Raw genomic sequence first — 17,022 nt, 5'->3', positions numbered from 1 at the left:
GAGAGCAGACGATACTCTCTCACTCATACTGTGTGTACGTAGCATCAATCAATCTAGCATTGGATAGCAGACGCTACTCTCTCACTTATTACTCTGTGTACATAGCATCAATCAATCAAGCATTGGATAGCAGATGCTACTCTCTCACCCATACTGTGTGTACGTAGCATCAATCAATCAAGCATTGGATAGCAGACGCTACTCTCTCACTCATACTGTGTGTACGTAGCATCAATCAAACAAGCATTGGACAGCAGACGATACTCTCTCACTCATACTGTGTGTACGTAGCATCAATCAATCAAGCATTGGACAGCAGACGCTACTCTCTCACTCATACTGTGTTTACGTAGCATCAATCAAACAAGCATTGGACAGCAGACGCTACTCTTACTCATACTGTGTTTACGTAGCATCAATCAATCAAGCATTGGATAGCAGACGCTACTCTCTCACTCATACTGTGTGTACGTAGCATCAATCAATCAAGCATTGGACAGCAGACGCTACTCTCTCACTCATACTGTGTGTACGTAGCATCAATCAATCAAGCATTGGACAGCAGACGCTACTCTCTCACTCATTACTGTGTGTACGTAGCATCAACCAATCAAGCATTGGACAGCAGACGCTACTCTCTCACCCATACTGTGTGTACGTAGCATCTCTCTCACCCATTACTGTGTGTACGTAGCATCAATCAATCAAGCATTGGACAGCAGACGCTACTCTCTCACCCATACTGTGTGTACGTAGCATCAATCAATCAAGCATTGGACAGCAGACGCTACTCTCTCACTCATACTGTGTGTACGTAGCATCAATCAATCAAGCATTGGACAGCAGACGCTACTCTCTCACCCATACTGTGTGTACGTAGCATCAATCAATCAAGCATTGGACAGCAGACGCTACTCTCTCACTCATACTGTGTGTACGTAGCATCAACCAATCAAGCATTGGACAGCAGACGCTACTCTCTCACTCATACTGTGTGTACGTAGCATCAATCAATCAAGCATTGGACAGCAGACGCTACTCTCTCACTCATACTGTGTGTACGTAGCATCAATCAATCAAGCATTGGACAGCAGACGCTACTCTCTCACTCATACTGTGTGTACGTAGCATCAATCAATCAAGCATTGGACAGCAGACGCTACTCTCTCACCCATACTGTGTGTACGTAGCATCAACCAATCAAGCATTGGACAGCAGACGCTACTCTCTCACTCATTACTGTGTGTACGTAGCATCAATCAATCAAGCATTGGACAGCAGACGCTACTCTCTCACTCATTACTGTGTGTACGTAGCATCAACCAATCAAGCATTGGACAGCAGACGCTACTCTCTCACTCATTACTGTGTGTACGTAGCATCAACCAATCAAGCATTGGACAGCAGACGCTACTCTCACCCATACTGTGTGTACGTAGCATCAATCAATCAAGCATTGGACAGCAGACGCTACTCTCTCACTCATACTGTGTGTACGTAGCATCAACCAATCAAGCATTGGACAGCAGACGCTACTCTCTCACTCATACTGTGTGTACGTAGCATCAACCAATCAAGCATTGGACAGCAGACGCTACTCTCTCACTCATACTGTGTGTACGTAGCATCAACCAATCAAGCATTGGACAGCAGACGCTACTCTCTCACTCATACTGTGTGTACGTAGCATCAATCAATCAAGCATTGGATGGCAGACGCTACTCTCTCACTTATTACTCTGTGTACATAGCATCAATCAATCAAGCATTGGACAGCAGACGCTACTCTCTCACTCATTACTGTGTGTACGTAGCATCAACCAATCAAGCATTGGACAGCAGACGCTACTCTCTCACCCATACTGTGTGTACGTAGCATCAATCAATCAAGCATTGGACAGCAGACGCTACTCTCTCACTCATACTGTGTGTACGTAGCATCAATCAATCAAGCATTGGACAGCAGACGCTACTCTCTCACTCATTACTGTGTGTACGTAGCATCAATCAATCAAGCATTGGACAGCAGACGCTACTCTCTCACTCATACTGTGTGTACGTAGCATCAATCAATCAAGCATTGGACAGCAGACGCTACTCTCTCACTCATACTGTGTGTACGTAGCATCAACCAATCAAGCATTGGACAGCAGACGCTACTCTCTCACCCATACTGTGTGTACGTAGCATCAATCAATCAAGCATTGGACAGCAGACGCTACTCTCTCACTCATACTGTGTGTACGTAGCATCAACCAATCAAGCATTGGACAGCAGACGCTACTCTCACCCGGTGGCCAGGATGGTGTTCTTGGAGTGGAAGCGGTGGATGGAACCGTCCTCCAGACAAAGGGCGATCACTCCGCGACACTCTCCATCCTCCATGATGAGGTCCAGCGCGAAATACTCGATGAAATAGTTGGTGTTGTACTTCAGCGACTGTAACACCAAAGTTCATCACTGATCAATTTCACCTTTTTTTTTTAAACAAAGTACAACAACCGATCATGATACTTCAGAACGCAGGAGTTGAAACATCTTTTTTTTGGCAGTCATTAACATTCCAGCAAATAAGTTTCTCCTGGTCTACTCTATGTTACACAACATTAGCAACTTGACACAGGCGACCATTTTTCAGCCGATGCTATTTACGTTATCTGCTAATCCCTCTCACTCTGCTTGTCGCCCAACCAAGTCCCCTCACCATCATCAAATCACCATTACAACAAGAGATCAGCAGAACAACAACTCTCACTGACCCGTCCATACAGCGTGTGTAGCAGAGAGTGACAGGTGCGGTCGGCCACAGCACAACAGCCAACTCTACATCACACACACACACAACACACGTCTCACTGACCCGTCCATACAGCGTGTGAAGCAGAGAGTGACCGGTGCGGTCGGCCACAGCACAACAGCCAACTCTACATCACACACGTCTCACTGACCCGTCCATACAGCGTGTGAAGCAGAGAGTGACCGGTGCGGTCGGCCACAGCACAACAGCCAACTCTACATCACACACACAACACACGTCTCACTGACCCGTCCATACAGCGTGTGAAGCAGAGAGTGACCGGTGCGATCGGCCACAGCACAACAGCGGTGAGCCTGGCCCCCCTTGCCGTACTTTAGACTCTGACCGCCGAACGCTCGCTGGTAGATCTTGCCGTTCTCCAGCCGACTGAACGGCATCCCGTAGTTCTCCAGCTGTGGACCAACAACATACAGTCATCACTGGTCTTACAAAATCATGTTTGTCATCGAGCTGTTGGGTGGAATCAAATATAATTACATATACAAGTGTACATGTATACTGTCTTAGCCAACAAATGTGAAAAGGGTCTGGCAGTGCTATATACAGATGGTCTACAAAATAAAATAACAAGTGATGCAGGTGTCCCAGCTAATGACGGTACCCCCAGACAGAGACAAGTGACTGTTTATCTTGTGCGTCTGTCATTCTACAAACTAGACTCAAAGCTGGTGAGTACCAGTAATACCTTTCTGTTTGAAATACTGTCTGCAATGAACATTACAAAGTTATACCAGGGGTAGACAGAGCCAGAACCAGCATGTTCCACACACACACACACACACACACACGCACACACACACACCTCAATGACAGCCTTGGGAGCCTCCTCACACATGTAGTGGATAGCGTCCTGGTCACCCAGCCAGTCCGACCCCTTGACCGTGTCGTAGAAATGCCAGCGCCAGTCGTCCTCCTCCATGTGTCCCAGTGCTGCGTTGATCCCTCCCTGTGTCACACAATAATAACATAGATATCAATGTTGATCCCTCCCTGTGTCACACAATAATAACATAGATATCAATGTTGATCCCTCCCTGTGTCACACAATAATAACATAGATATCAATGTTGATCCCTCCCTGTGTCACACAATAATAACATAGATATCAATGTTGATCCCTCCCTGTGTCACACAATAATAACATAGATATCAATGTTGATGCCTCCCTGTGTCACACAATGATAACATAGATATCAATGTTGATCCCTCCCTGTGTCACACAATAATAACATAGATATCAATGTTGATCCCTCCCTGTGTCACACAATAATAACATAGATATCAATGTTGATCCCTCCCTGTGTCACACAATAATAACATAGATATCAATGTTGATCCCTCCCTGTGTCACACAATAATAACATAGATATCAATGTTGATCCCTCCCTGTGTCACACAATAATAACATAGATATCAATGTTGATCCCTCCCTGTGTCACACAATAATAACATAGATATCAATGTTGATCCCTCCCTGTGTCACACAATAATAACATAGATATCAATGTTGATCCCTCCCTGTGTCACACAATAATAACATAAATATCAATGTTGATGCCTTCCTGACAACACACACACCACATAGATATCAATGCAAAGTGCTTGACAAAACACACCAGAGACAAAGGGAGACAATTAGGTAATTTCCCACAGCTCAGACTGAAAGTGTGACTATGTGAATGCAGAAAGGCCAGGGTAATGGGGCAAGAATCCACCCTGAAGCTCAACATTAGGCATCCAGTTATCTATAAATCACCAGAACTCAAGAAGAGAGGCACACTTGCAAATAGAACTAAAGCAGCACTAACCTGGGCAGCCACTGTGTGTGAGCGTGTGGGGAAGAGCTTGGTAATACAGGCGGTTTTGAACCCCTCCTCTGCCAGACCGAAGGCGGCTCTCAGTCCCGCCCCGCCTGCTCCCACCACCACCGCGTCATACTGGTGGTCCACCACTGGGTAGTCACGTGACACCTGCCACACAAACACACGCATAATGTATGACATGACACCTGGCACACAAACACACGCATAATGTATGATGTGACACCTGGCACACAAACAGATGCATAATGTATGATGTGACACCTGGCACACACATAATGTATGACATGACACCTGGCACACAAACACACGCATAATGTATGGCCGACACTGACACAATAAATCCATGGAACTTTCAGTCAACATTTTGTACATGAAGGCAGCGCCTAGCCCGGTGAGCGATCAATGGCGCAACACGGACAGTCCGATGACTCAAAGAGGTTATCACTCACTAGTGCAATTTAAAGAAATAAACACTCTGCCTATAATGCTCACATACTGTTTGGGGGAAAATCAAAGACATTATGGAACTAGCAGTAGCACTGGCAACAAACTTATTCACAATAAAACGGAAGTCAGGTCTCTTTCTCTCGTCCTCAGTTATTTCACAATGCCCAGACCAAAGTATACCACAACCTGAGGCTATGAATGATTTACTGGGAAGCATTATTTGGGACAGCGTACAAAATCAGTGTCCATAATAACTTACCTCTGAAGTTGATACTTTTGCGTCCGTGTTGCGTCCATGGATACGAAAATGAAAATCTCTCTTTGCAGCCAGACATTTTGGAGCTGTGCCAAACTGAAAGACAAAGACATTTTAAGCAATTTAACAAAATCAAACACAAGCAGAATTTACGTGCTGAACAGGTGAACCCATGCACTCAATTGCCATCCATGGCTAGTACTTTTTACATTTAGTCAAGTTTTTTTTAATCATACAGTCACCCTTATTTTTCAGTTTGTCTTAAAAAAAAAGGCTATGACTGTATAAGTTATATTCATAACCAAAGATGAACATGCACTTTCGACTACTAACTACACGCACTTATCTACTTGTCTGGATTCTGGAAATGACATAGATGGAGACAGCAACAGGAGAGATAAAACAATATTATTCACAACGAAGAAGGTGAAACTGAAAGGGTTACAAAACTGTCTTTGATCGATCGGGTAACAATGTCAATGATTTTTCATCACAAAATTCCACATTGTATGATATTGATTTTGATTATTTGGCAGAATTGATCAATTGTTAACCGATCGATCAAAGACAGTTTTGTAACCCTTTCAGTTTCACCTTCTTCGTTCTTGACCTCAGACTCAGAGGGCAAGGTCGTTGGACAGACACCGGGGTAAAATACCCACTTTGACAAATACTTCAAACCTAATAAACAATAACGCAACACGTCAGAGATGCTACCTTACCACTCTATTGTTTTTTCTTGTCTCCACAGCAAATACAAACAGTTTAACTTCAGGAATTAATCTATCAGAAACTCAAAATATTGTCCCGTTGCACAACTCTCACAAACAACATAGGGAGAAACGTTGCTACAGCAGACGACTTATTTGCAAAAGTAATTTGACGAGACATTCCACAGATATTTTCGCTTCCATTCTACGTTTCTTAAACTGACTTACCAACGTTTTAAGGCCTGCCTTCTGCGCTACTTTCGCCGAGAGGTTCGCAAGGGACGCCATGGTGTTTCGCACCAATGTCCCCGTCTACTGCTGTTTTCTCTCTAGGTTTCTTTCAGGATATGGACGACCGCGCATGCGTAGGAGAGTTTTTATGTAAGCCGTACTTTACGTAAAATACAATGTTACGAAGTTAATGCTGTGAGGACAAAGTGGTTTGGACGTTATACCAACAAAAAAAAAGGTGCCAAGAAAAAAATAACAGAATAGAGCGAGTGAAGGGATTGGGGTGACCGCAAGACAGTTAGCACATATTCCCAGATTAGATCAGTGGCTTTTACTAATAAAAGGGGAACAACTCATTCATTGTTAATGGCAATGCGCACACATAGTTTCCCCCCTTTATCATTCTAAAACACTGATAAAACAAGTCGCGTAAGGCGAAAATACAATATTTAGTCAAGTAGCTGTCGAACTCACAGAATGAAACTGAACGCAATGCCATTTTTCAGCAAGACCGTATACTCGTAGCATCGTCAGTCCACCGCTCATGGCAAAGGCAGTGAAATTGACAAGAAGAGCGGGGTAGTAGTTGCGCTAAGAAGGATAGCACGCTTTTCTGTACCTCTCTTTGTTTTAACTTTCTGAGCGTGTTTTTAATCCAAACATATCATATCTATATGATTTTGGAATCAGGAACCGACAAGGAATAAGATGAAAGTGTTTTTAAATTGATTTGGACAATTTAATTTTGATAATAATTTTTATATATTTAATTTTCAGAGCTTGTTTTTAATCCGAATATAACATATTTATATGTTTTTGGAATCAGCAAATGATGGAGAATAAGATAAACGTAAATTTGGATCGTTTTATAAATTTTTATTTTTTTTTACAATTTTCAGATTTTTAATGACCAAAGTCATTAATTAATTTTTAAGCCACCAAGCTGAAATGCAATACCGAAGTCCGGGCTTTGTCGAAGATTACTTGACCAAAATTTCAACCAATTTGGTTGAAAAATGAGGGCGTGACAGTGCCGCCTCAACTTTCACGAAAAGCCGGATATGACGTCATCAAAGACATTTATCAAAAAAATGAAAAAAACGTTCGGGGATTTCATACCCAGGAACTCTCATGTCAAATTTCATAAAGATCGGTCCAGTAGTTTAGTCTGAATCGCTCTACACACACACACAGACACACACACACACACACACGCACACACGCACACACGCACATACACCACGACCCTCGTTTCGATTCCCCCTCGATGTTAAAATATTTAGTCAAAACTTGACTAAATATAAAAAGAAACAAAGATTCTTTTTAGATCAGCACCCAAACCACACCGATCTTTCCAAATTCATGTTGAGATCATCATCACCAAACACACCCCTCTTAGCTCTTGCACGCCAACAACACACATGAAGATGTCAAATATTTTCATAAGGAACTCTACCTTCGTACCCATTTCATTGAAAAAGAAACAACATTTTGGATAAAAAAAAAAAATCCCATTATTCTAAGCTAAACTTGAGAGTGAGCAGCTACAATACTGCATAAATTGAAAAAATCCTCCTGTGTACATCAACAGAACTAACAGCAGGTGAATTGTATTATATTTGTTTGATGCTGTGCGTTTTCTTGTTCGGATGTCCAGAGAGATAAGGATTTTATCTCCTGTAGCAGCGAGAGTGTTTAGTATATCTTGTAATTTACATATGAAGATATGCTTCCTTGTACATGCATACACACACACACGCGCACACACATATGCGCGCATACACACACACACATACAGAGTGGCAGAATAGAAAAGAGGCAGCAAACCGTTTTCTTTCAAAATGATTATTTTCATCTTTAATGAGTGCTAGACAGTCTATACAATCAGTTGCATTTAATCAAAGTAAAGAAAACAAGCTCACAGCTATCATATAGCAATCATCACAGCTATCATATACCAATCATCACAGCTATCATATACCAATCATGACAAGAAAAGAAGCAAATGACACAACAATCAACGCAGTCAAACTTGCATCACAGTTTCACAACAATAAAATTACTCCATTCCTTCATTACCTCTAAAATAAAACAACAACAAATGCAAATAAATTTACTCAGGAGGTGGGAATTTAAATACACTTAATTGAGTACTGATGATCCAAACTACATTGTGAAACAGCGTAACATTCAAAATATGATGAACCATGCCATTTTTCTCTAACAGCGCTATATATAAGATTGAAACCGAGTCAATATTATCCAGTAGGACTCAAACGGAGGGGAAAGAAAAACAATAAAAACCCAGATAAAACCTTTATTTGTTTGTTTATTTGTTGCTTAACGTCCAGCCGACTACGCAGAGCCATATCAGGACGAGGAAGGGGGGGATGAAGGGGGCCACTTGTCAAGCGATTCCTGTTTACAAATGCACTAACCCATTACTTGTGTCCCAGCAGGCTTTAGTAAAACTAAATTAATACCTACTGGAAGATTACCAGTTTCCAGTATGTTAAAATAGGCTTAACCTATCTACTGCTGGACTTACATCAGAACACTAACAGATTAAACTATACATGAATCGCGAGACAAGCGGCAAGAGAAGAGATTTTTGGAAAAAATACAGGTGAATGAGCAAGAAGGCAGAAAAAAGAAAAGAATTCATGAAGAAAAAGAGAGCATGACAGGAAAGAGGAACCAAAAATCTACCTAACAGCAAACTAGAAAGCTCCTGCGGTTCCAAAAACAGGAGGGGCCTTTAATTTCATAACCGCAGTGCCCCACTGCGGGAATCAGTTGCATTTAATCAAAGTAAAGAAAACAAGCTCACAGCTATCATATAGCAATCATCACAGCTATCATATACCAATCATCACAGCTATCATATACCAATCATCACAGCTATCATATAGCAATCATCACAGCTATCATATACCAATCATCACAGCTATCATATACCAATCATGACAAGAAAAGAAGCAAATGACACAACAATCAACGCAGTCAAACTTGCATCACAGTTTCACAACAATAAAATTACTCCATTCCTTCATTACCTCTAAAATAAAACAACAACAAATGCAAATAAATTTACTCAGGAGGTGGGAATTTAAATACACTTAATTGAGTACTGATGATCCAAACTACATTGTGAAACAGCGTAACATTCAAAATATGATGAACCATGCCATTTTTCTCTAACAGCGCTATATATAAGATTGAAACCGAGTCAATATTATCCAGTAGGACTCAAACGGAGGGGAAAGAAAAACAATAAAAACCCAGATAAAACCTTTAGGCGTGCAGAACATTCCTCAGAAGTAAATTTTAGGTTCAGAAGGATATTTGACCTACTGTTTGTGCCGTCATTATATTTTGTGTTCAATTATGATCAGCTGGTACAAAGATCATTATATTGTGTTCAATTATGATCAGCTGGTACAAAGATCATTATATTGTGTTCAATTATGATCAGCTGGTACAAAGATCATTATATTGTGTTCAATTATGATCAGCTGCTACAAAGATCATTATATTGTGTTCAATTATGATCAGCTGGTACAAAGATCATTATGTTTTTCATGTCATATGGTCTGGGAGTGTTCATGTCATATGGTCCAGGAGTGTTCATGTCATATGGTCTGGGAGTGTTCATGTCATATGGTCTGGGAGTGTTCATGTCATATGGTCCAGGAGTGTTCATGTCATATGGTCCAGGAGTGTTCATGTCATATGGTCCAGGAGTGTTCATGTCATATGGTCCAGGAGTGTTCATGTCATATGGCCTGGGAGTGTTCATGTCATATCTTATCTTACTGAGCCTTGAAAGACCGGTCACAATTATCTCCAACAAACTTACGCTTCCATAATGAAAAATTCATATCTTTCTCTACAGCTTTTCAAATCAAACACATCAAATCATACTCTGAAACATTCACAACATAATCGCATTCACTAATGGAATGAAAATTCTCTCTCTCACACATGCAGACAAACAGACAGACAAACAAACAGACAAACAAACAGACAGACAAACAGACAGACAGAAATATTAAAAACTGACCTTGAATTTACATCAATTTTTTTCTTTCTCACAAATTTCTATAAATATGTAAGTGCTGGGGCCTAGAGCATTTATATCTATGATTACAAAAAAGTTTGTAAAAAATTTGCAAAAACTTTCAAAACTACGTCAAAAGCAAGTCACAACCATTTCCTGTCAGCATGCCCTGTGTACATGATTAGAACAGCCTGGCATTTATTTGAAAAAAAGCATTTTTTTAATTTTTGACCAACGTATGACATTTTACGCAGATTAAGATGGTGATTGTCTCCCAGATGGCGCTAGCGGTCGAGGTGAACAGTGACTGTCGAGATCTGTGTCAAATGTCATATTTTTGTCAAAAATACAAATAACATTTATGTATCGATCCATTTCAAGTGAGAATTCCCTTTGTTTGAAACGACTGAACGCTCAGAGACATGCACTCTTTTGTAGTCTCGGACAGCCGCCTAAATGAGATTTAGTGAGCCTCCGACGCCAAAAAGGGAAATTCAGTGTTCAATCAAGCGATACATAACAGCATAATGTTGGTACAGTCTATTTATTCATATCGTGATCATGATAAAACAAAGTACGCAATAAGCAGAGTCCATTTCATGAACACCAAGCAAGCCTTAACCTTCGCTGGTGGTCGTGTGTCCGTGTGGACCCAGAAGGGTGTTTAATTGCAAATATCTCTGAAACTAGTTGGAATTTTTTTAATGAGCTTTTAAGAATGTCTCAGGCACCTAAAAAGCTCTTATGTCCTAAAATTTCAGCGAGAAGTAATTAAAAAAAAAAAGGTCATATTTAGACTACATCATGGGGCCGTGCGGACCCAAGTTTTTCAAAGAAGGAAATGAGAAGCATGGGTCCGCACGGCCCCACGATGACTTCCGTGTGTAGTCGATAACCCGGACGGGCTAAGGTTAAAGGACTTGCAAGCAAATCCACTTAATGAACGATCCCTTCGACCCATCAACATAGCATACTTTATCCTTGGCGTCAATGCATCATGCCATTTCCTTTTTTCTACTCAAATAACTGCATAAGAACTAATGCATCAAGTTATGATGAATAAAGTGATACGTTCAATTACATGATTACAACCAAAATGACAGTCAGCAATAAGAATCTTACGTGAATGAGGCAGAGCGCTGTTTAGAGATCTGATAAACAAAGCGAAGTAAGCGCTTTGGATGCATACCACATGTGTTGAGTTAGTGAGAGGATGCGAGTCGCTTGTTCATTCCAATGCTTGTTACTCTCTCAGGCGCCAGGAGAATGGTTCCCAATAACTCTCACTTACTCTATTACACATGTCGTTTGCATTTAGAGCGATTACTGCCCTTTGGTTATCAGACAGTCAGCAATATTTTTCACAGCTCAGCTAATGACAGTGGCTGGCACTATAGATAAGAATCCCACCCATATTGACGGAACACTTCTATTCAGTGCCATTCACATGACAAGCATCTTAGCACACTGCGACAAGTTGAACCCGATCAACAGGAACCACACTCAACGAAGTACAATGTAAATGTTGAATGGACTTTGACCTGTACAAAAACAAAATCACTAAAAAGAACTGGAACATTTTTCGATGTATGCACAGATTGAACTTTATTTGATTGAACATCTTTCCATAATGTGTTGCTGAATATATGATCATTGTTCTATTTACAGTCATGTATGAATATAACAGATACATGCACATTATGTTCTCATTATGTACTGTATTCTGAGACCCAGTAACAAGTCCACAGACAACACACACAGCCCAGACAGCATCACGCAACAGACCCAGTAACAAGTCCAGTGACAACACACACAGCCCAGACAGCATCACGCAACAGACCCAGTAACAACACACACAGCCCAGACAGCATCACGCAACAGACCCAGTAACAAGTCCAGTGACAACACACACAGCCCAGACAGCATCACGCAACAGACCCAGTAACAAGTCCAGTGACAACACACACAGCCCAGACAGCATCACGCAACAGACCCAGTAACAAGTCCACAGACAACACACACAGCCCAGACAGCATCACGCAACAGACCCAGTAACAAGTCCAGTGACAACACACACAGCCCAGACAGCATCACGCAACAGACCCAGTAACAACACACACAGCCCAGACAGCATCACGCAACAGACCCAGTAACAAGTCCAGTGACAACACACACAGCCCAGACAGCATCACGCAACAGACCCAGTAACAAGTCTAGTGACAACACACACAGCCCAGACAGCATCACGCAACAGACCCAGTAACAAGTCTAGTGACAACACACACAGCCCAGACAGCATCACGCAATAGACCCAGTAACAAGTCCAGTGACAACACACACAGCCCAGACAGCATCACGCAACAGACCCAGTAACAAGTCTAGTGACAACACACACAGCCCAGACAGCATCACGCAACAGACCCAGTAACAAGTCTAGTGACAACACACACAGCCCAGACAGCATCACGCAACAGACCCAGTAACAAGTCCAGAGACAACACACACAGCCCAGACAGCATCACGCAACAGACCCAGTAACAAGTCTAGTGACAACACACACAGCCCAGACAGCATCACGCAACAGACCCAGTAACAAGTCCAGAGACAACACACACAGCCCAGACAGCATCACGCAACAGACCCAGTAACAAGTCTAGTGACAACACACACAGCCCAGACAGCATCACGCAACAGACCCAGTAACAAGTCTAGTGACAACACACACAGCCCAGACAGCATCACGCAACAGACCCAGTAACAACACACACAGCCCAGACAGCATCACGCAACAGACCCAGTAACAAGTCCAGTGACAACACACACAGCCCAGACAGCATCACGCAACAGACCCAGTAACAAGTCTAGTGACAACACACACAGCCCAGACAGCATCACGCAACAGACCCAGTAACAAGTCTAGTGACAACACACACAGCCCAGACAGCATCACGCAACAGACCCAGTAACAAGTCTAGTGACAACACACACAGCCCAGACAGCATCACGCAACAGACCCAGTAACAAGTCTAGTGACAACACACACAGCCCAGACAGCATCACGCAACAGACCCAGTAACAACACACACAGCCCAGACAGCATCACGCAACAGACCCAGTAACAAGTCCAGTGACAACACACACAGCCCAGACAGCATCACGCAACAGACCCAGTAACAAGTCTAGTGACAACACACACAGCCCAGACAGCATCACGCAACAGACCCAGTAACAACACACACAGCCCAGACAGCATCACGCAACAGACCCAGTAACAAGTCTAGTGACAACACACACAGCCCAGACAGCATCACGCAACAGACCCAGTAACAAGTCCACAGACAACACACACAGCCCAGACAGCATCACGCAACAGACCCAGTAACAAGTCCAGTGACAACACACACAGCCCAGACAGCATCACGCAACAGACCCAGTAACAAGTCCACAGACAACACACACAGCCCAGACAGCATCACGCAACAGACCCAGTAACAAGTCTAGTGACAACACACACAGCCCAGACAGCATCACGCAACAGACCCAGTAACAAGTCCACAGACAACACACACAGCCCAGACAGCATCACGCAACAGACCCAGTAACAAGTCCACAGACAACACACACAGCCCAGACAGCATCACGCAACAGACCCAGTAACAAGTCTAGTGACAACACACACAGCCCAGACAGCATCACGCAACAGACCCAGTAACAAGTCCACAGACAACACACACAGCCCAGACAGCATCACGCAACAGACCCAGTAACAAGTCTAGTGACAACACACACAGCCCAGACAGCATCACGCAACAGACCCAGTAACAAGTCTAGTGACAACACACACAGCCCAGACAGCATCACGCAACAGACCCAGTAACAAGTCTAGTGACAACACACACAGCCCAGACAGCATCACGCAACAGACCCAGTAACAACACACACAGCCCAGACAGCATCACGCAACAGACCCAGTAACAAGTCTAGTGACAACACACACAGCCCAGACAGCATCACGCAACAGACCCAGTAACAAGTCTAGTGACAACACACACAGCCCAGACAGCATCACGCAACAGACCCAGTAACAAGTCCAGTGACAACACACACAGCCCAGACAGCATCACGCAACAGACCCAGTAACAAGTCTAGTGACAACACACACAGCCCAGACAGCATCACGCAACAGACCCAGTAACAAGTCCAGTGACAACACACACAGCCCAGACAGCATCACGCAACAGACCCAGTAACAAGTCCAGTGACAACACACACAGCCCAGACAGCATCACGCAACAGACCCAGTAACAAGTCTAGTGACAACACACACAGCCCAGATAGCATCACGCAACAGACCCAGTAACAAGTCCAGTGACAACACACACAGCCCAGACAGCATCACGCAACAGACCCAGTAACAAGTCTAGTGACAACACACACAGCCCAGACAGCATCACGCAACAGACCCAGTAACAAGTCCAGTGACAACACACACAGCCCAGACAGCATCACGCAACAGACCCAGTAACAAGTCCACAGACAACACACACAGCCCAGACAGCATCACGCAACAGACCCAGTAACAAGTCCACAGACAACACACACAGCCCAGACAGCATCACGCAACAGACCCAGTAACAAGTCTAGTGACAACACACACAGCCCAGACAGCATCACGCAACAGACCCAGTAACAAGTCTAGTGACAACACACACAGCCCAGACAGCATCACGCAACAGACCCAGTAACAAGTCTAGTGACAACACACACAGCCCAGACAGCATCACGCAACAGACCCAGTAACAAGTCCAGAGACAACACACACAGCCCAGACAGCATCACGCAACAGACCCAGTAACAAGTCCAGTGACAACACACACAGCCCAGACAGCATCACGCAATAGACCCAGTAACAAGTCTAGTGACAACACACACAGCCCAGATAGCATCACGCAACAGACCCAGTAACAAGTCCAGTGACAACACACACAGCCCAGACAGCATCACGCAACAGACCCAGTAACAAGTCTAGTGACAACACACACAGCCCAGACAGCATCACACAACAGACCCAGTAACAACACACACAGCCCAGACAGCATCACGCAACAGACCCAGTAACAACACACACAGCCCAGACAGCATCACGCAACAGACCCAGTAACAAGTCTAGTGACAACACACACAGCCCAGACAGCATCACGCAACAGACCCAGTAACAAGTCCAGAGACAACACACACAGCCCAGACAGCATCACGCAACAGACCCAGTAACAAGTCCAGTGACAACACACACAGCCCAGACAGCATCACGCAACAGACCCAGTAACAAGTCTAGTGACAACACACACAGCCCAGACAGCATCACGCAACAGACCCAGTAACAAGTCTAGTGACAACACACACAGCCCAGACAGCATCACGCAACAGACCCAGTAACAAGTCTAGTGACAACACACACAGCCCAGACAGCATCACGCAACAGACCCAGTAACAACACACACAGCCCAGACAGCATCACGCAACAGACCCAGTAACAAGTCCAGTGACAACACACACAGCCCAGACAGCATCACGCAACAGACCCAGTAACAACACACACAGCCCAGACAGCATCACGCAACAGACCCAGTAACAAGTCTAGTGACAACACACACAGCCCAGACAGCATCACGCAACAGACCCAGTAACAAGTCCAGTGACAACACACACAGCCCAGATAGCATCACGCAACAGACCCAGTAACAAGTCCAGTGACAACACACACAGCCCAGACAGCATCACGCAACAGACCCAGTAACAAGTCTAGTGACAACACACACAGCCCAGACAGCATCACGCAACAGACCCAGTAACAAGTCTAGTGACAACACACACAGCCCAGACAGCATCACGCAACAGACCCAGTAACAAGTCTAGTGACAACACACACAGCCCAGACAGCATCACGCAACAGACCCAGTAACAAGTCTAGTGACAACACACACAGCCCAGACAGCATCACGCAACAGACCCAGTAACAAGTCCACAGACAACACACACAGCCCAGACAGCATCACGCAATAGACCCAGTAACAACACACACAGCCCAGACAGCATCACGCAACAGACCCAGTAACAACACACACAGCCCAGACAGCATCACGCAATAGACCCAGTAACAAGTCCAGTGACAACACACACAGCCCAGACAGCATCACGCAACAGACCCAGTAACAACACACACAGCCCAGACAGCATCACGCAACAGACCCAGTAACAAGTCTAGTGACAACACACACAGCCCAGACAGCATCACGCAACAGACCCAGTAACAAGTCCACAGACAACACACACAGCCCAGACAGCATCACGCAACAGACCCAGTAACAAGTCCAGTGACAACACACACAGCCCAGACAGCATCACGCAACAGACCCAGTAACAAGTCCAGTGACAACACACACAGCCCAGACAGCATCACGCAACAGACCATGTTTGCAAGTCCAGAGACAACACACACAGCCCAGACAGCATCACGCAATAGACCATGTTTGCAAGTCCAGTGACAACACTCACAGCCCAGACAGCATCACGCAATAGACCATGTTTGCAAGTCCAGTGACAACACTCACAGCCCAGACAGCATCACGCAATAGACCATGTTTGCAAGTCCAGTGACAACACTCACAGCCCAGACAG

General features: G+C 44.1%; 1 protein-coding gene across 3 annotated transcripts in view; it reads right to left on the bottom strand.

Annotated features, from left to right (window-relative positions):
- LOC138980577 (succinate dehydrogenase [ubiquinone] flavoprotein subunit, mitochondrial-like) overlaps positions 1-6,425 on the bottom strand; it is a 37,334-nt gene extending 30,909 nt beyond the window's left edge. Inside the window, exons 1-6 of one of the 3 annotated variants that reach the window (XM_070353474.1) lie at positions 6,282-6,425; positions 5,347-5,439; positions 4,626-4,787; positions 3,620-3,763; positions 3,045-3,209; positions 2,290-2,438 (exon numbers count right to left, since the gene is read on the bottom strand). In XM_070353474.1, the coding sequence (XP_070209575.1) occupies positions 2,290-2,438; positions 3,045-3,209; positions 3,620-3,763; positions 4,626-4,787; positions 5,347-5,439; positions 6,282-6,341 (773 nt within the window). In that variant the 5' untranslated portion in view covers positions 6,342-6,425. Of the gene's footprint in view, positions 1-2,289; positions 2,439-3,044; positions 3,210-3,619; positions 3,764-4,625; positions 4,788-5,346; positions 5,440-5,685; positions 5,829-6,281 lie in introns of those variants that run through there. The other 2 variants (XM_070353472.1, XM_070353473.1) reach the window with 2 other exon arrangements.
- Positions 6,426-17,022: the final 10,597 nt, after the last annotated feature.

The sequence above is a fragment of the Littorina saxatilis genome, linkage group LG11, assembly GCF_037325665.1.
Source record: "Littorina saxatilis isolate snail1 linkage group LG11, US_GU_Lsax_2.0, whole genome shotgun sequence".
In the NCBI taxonomy this organism is placed as follows: Eukaryota; Metazoa; Mollusca; class Gastropoda; order Littorinimorpha; family Littorinidae; genus Littorina; species Littorina saxatilis.
This window is presented reverse-complemented; position numbering and strand designations above follow the sequence as displayed.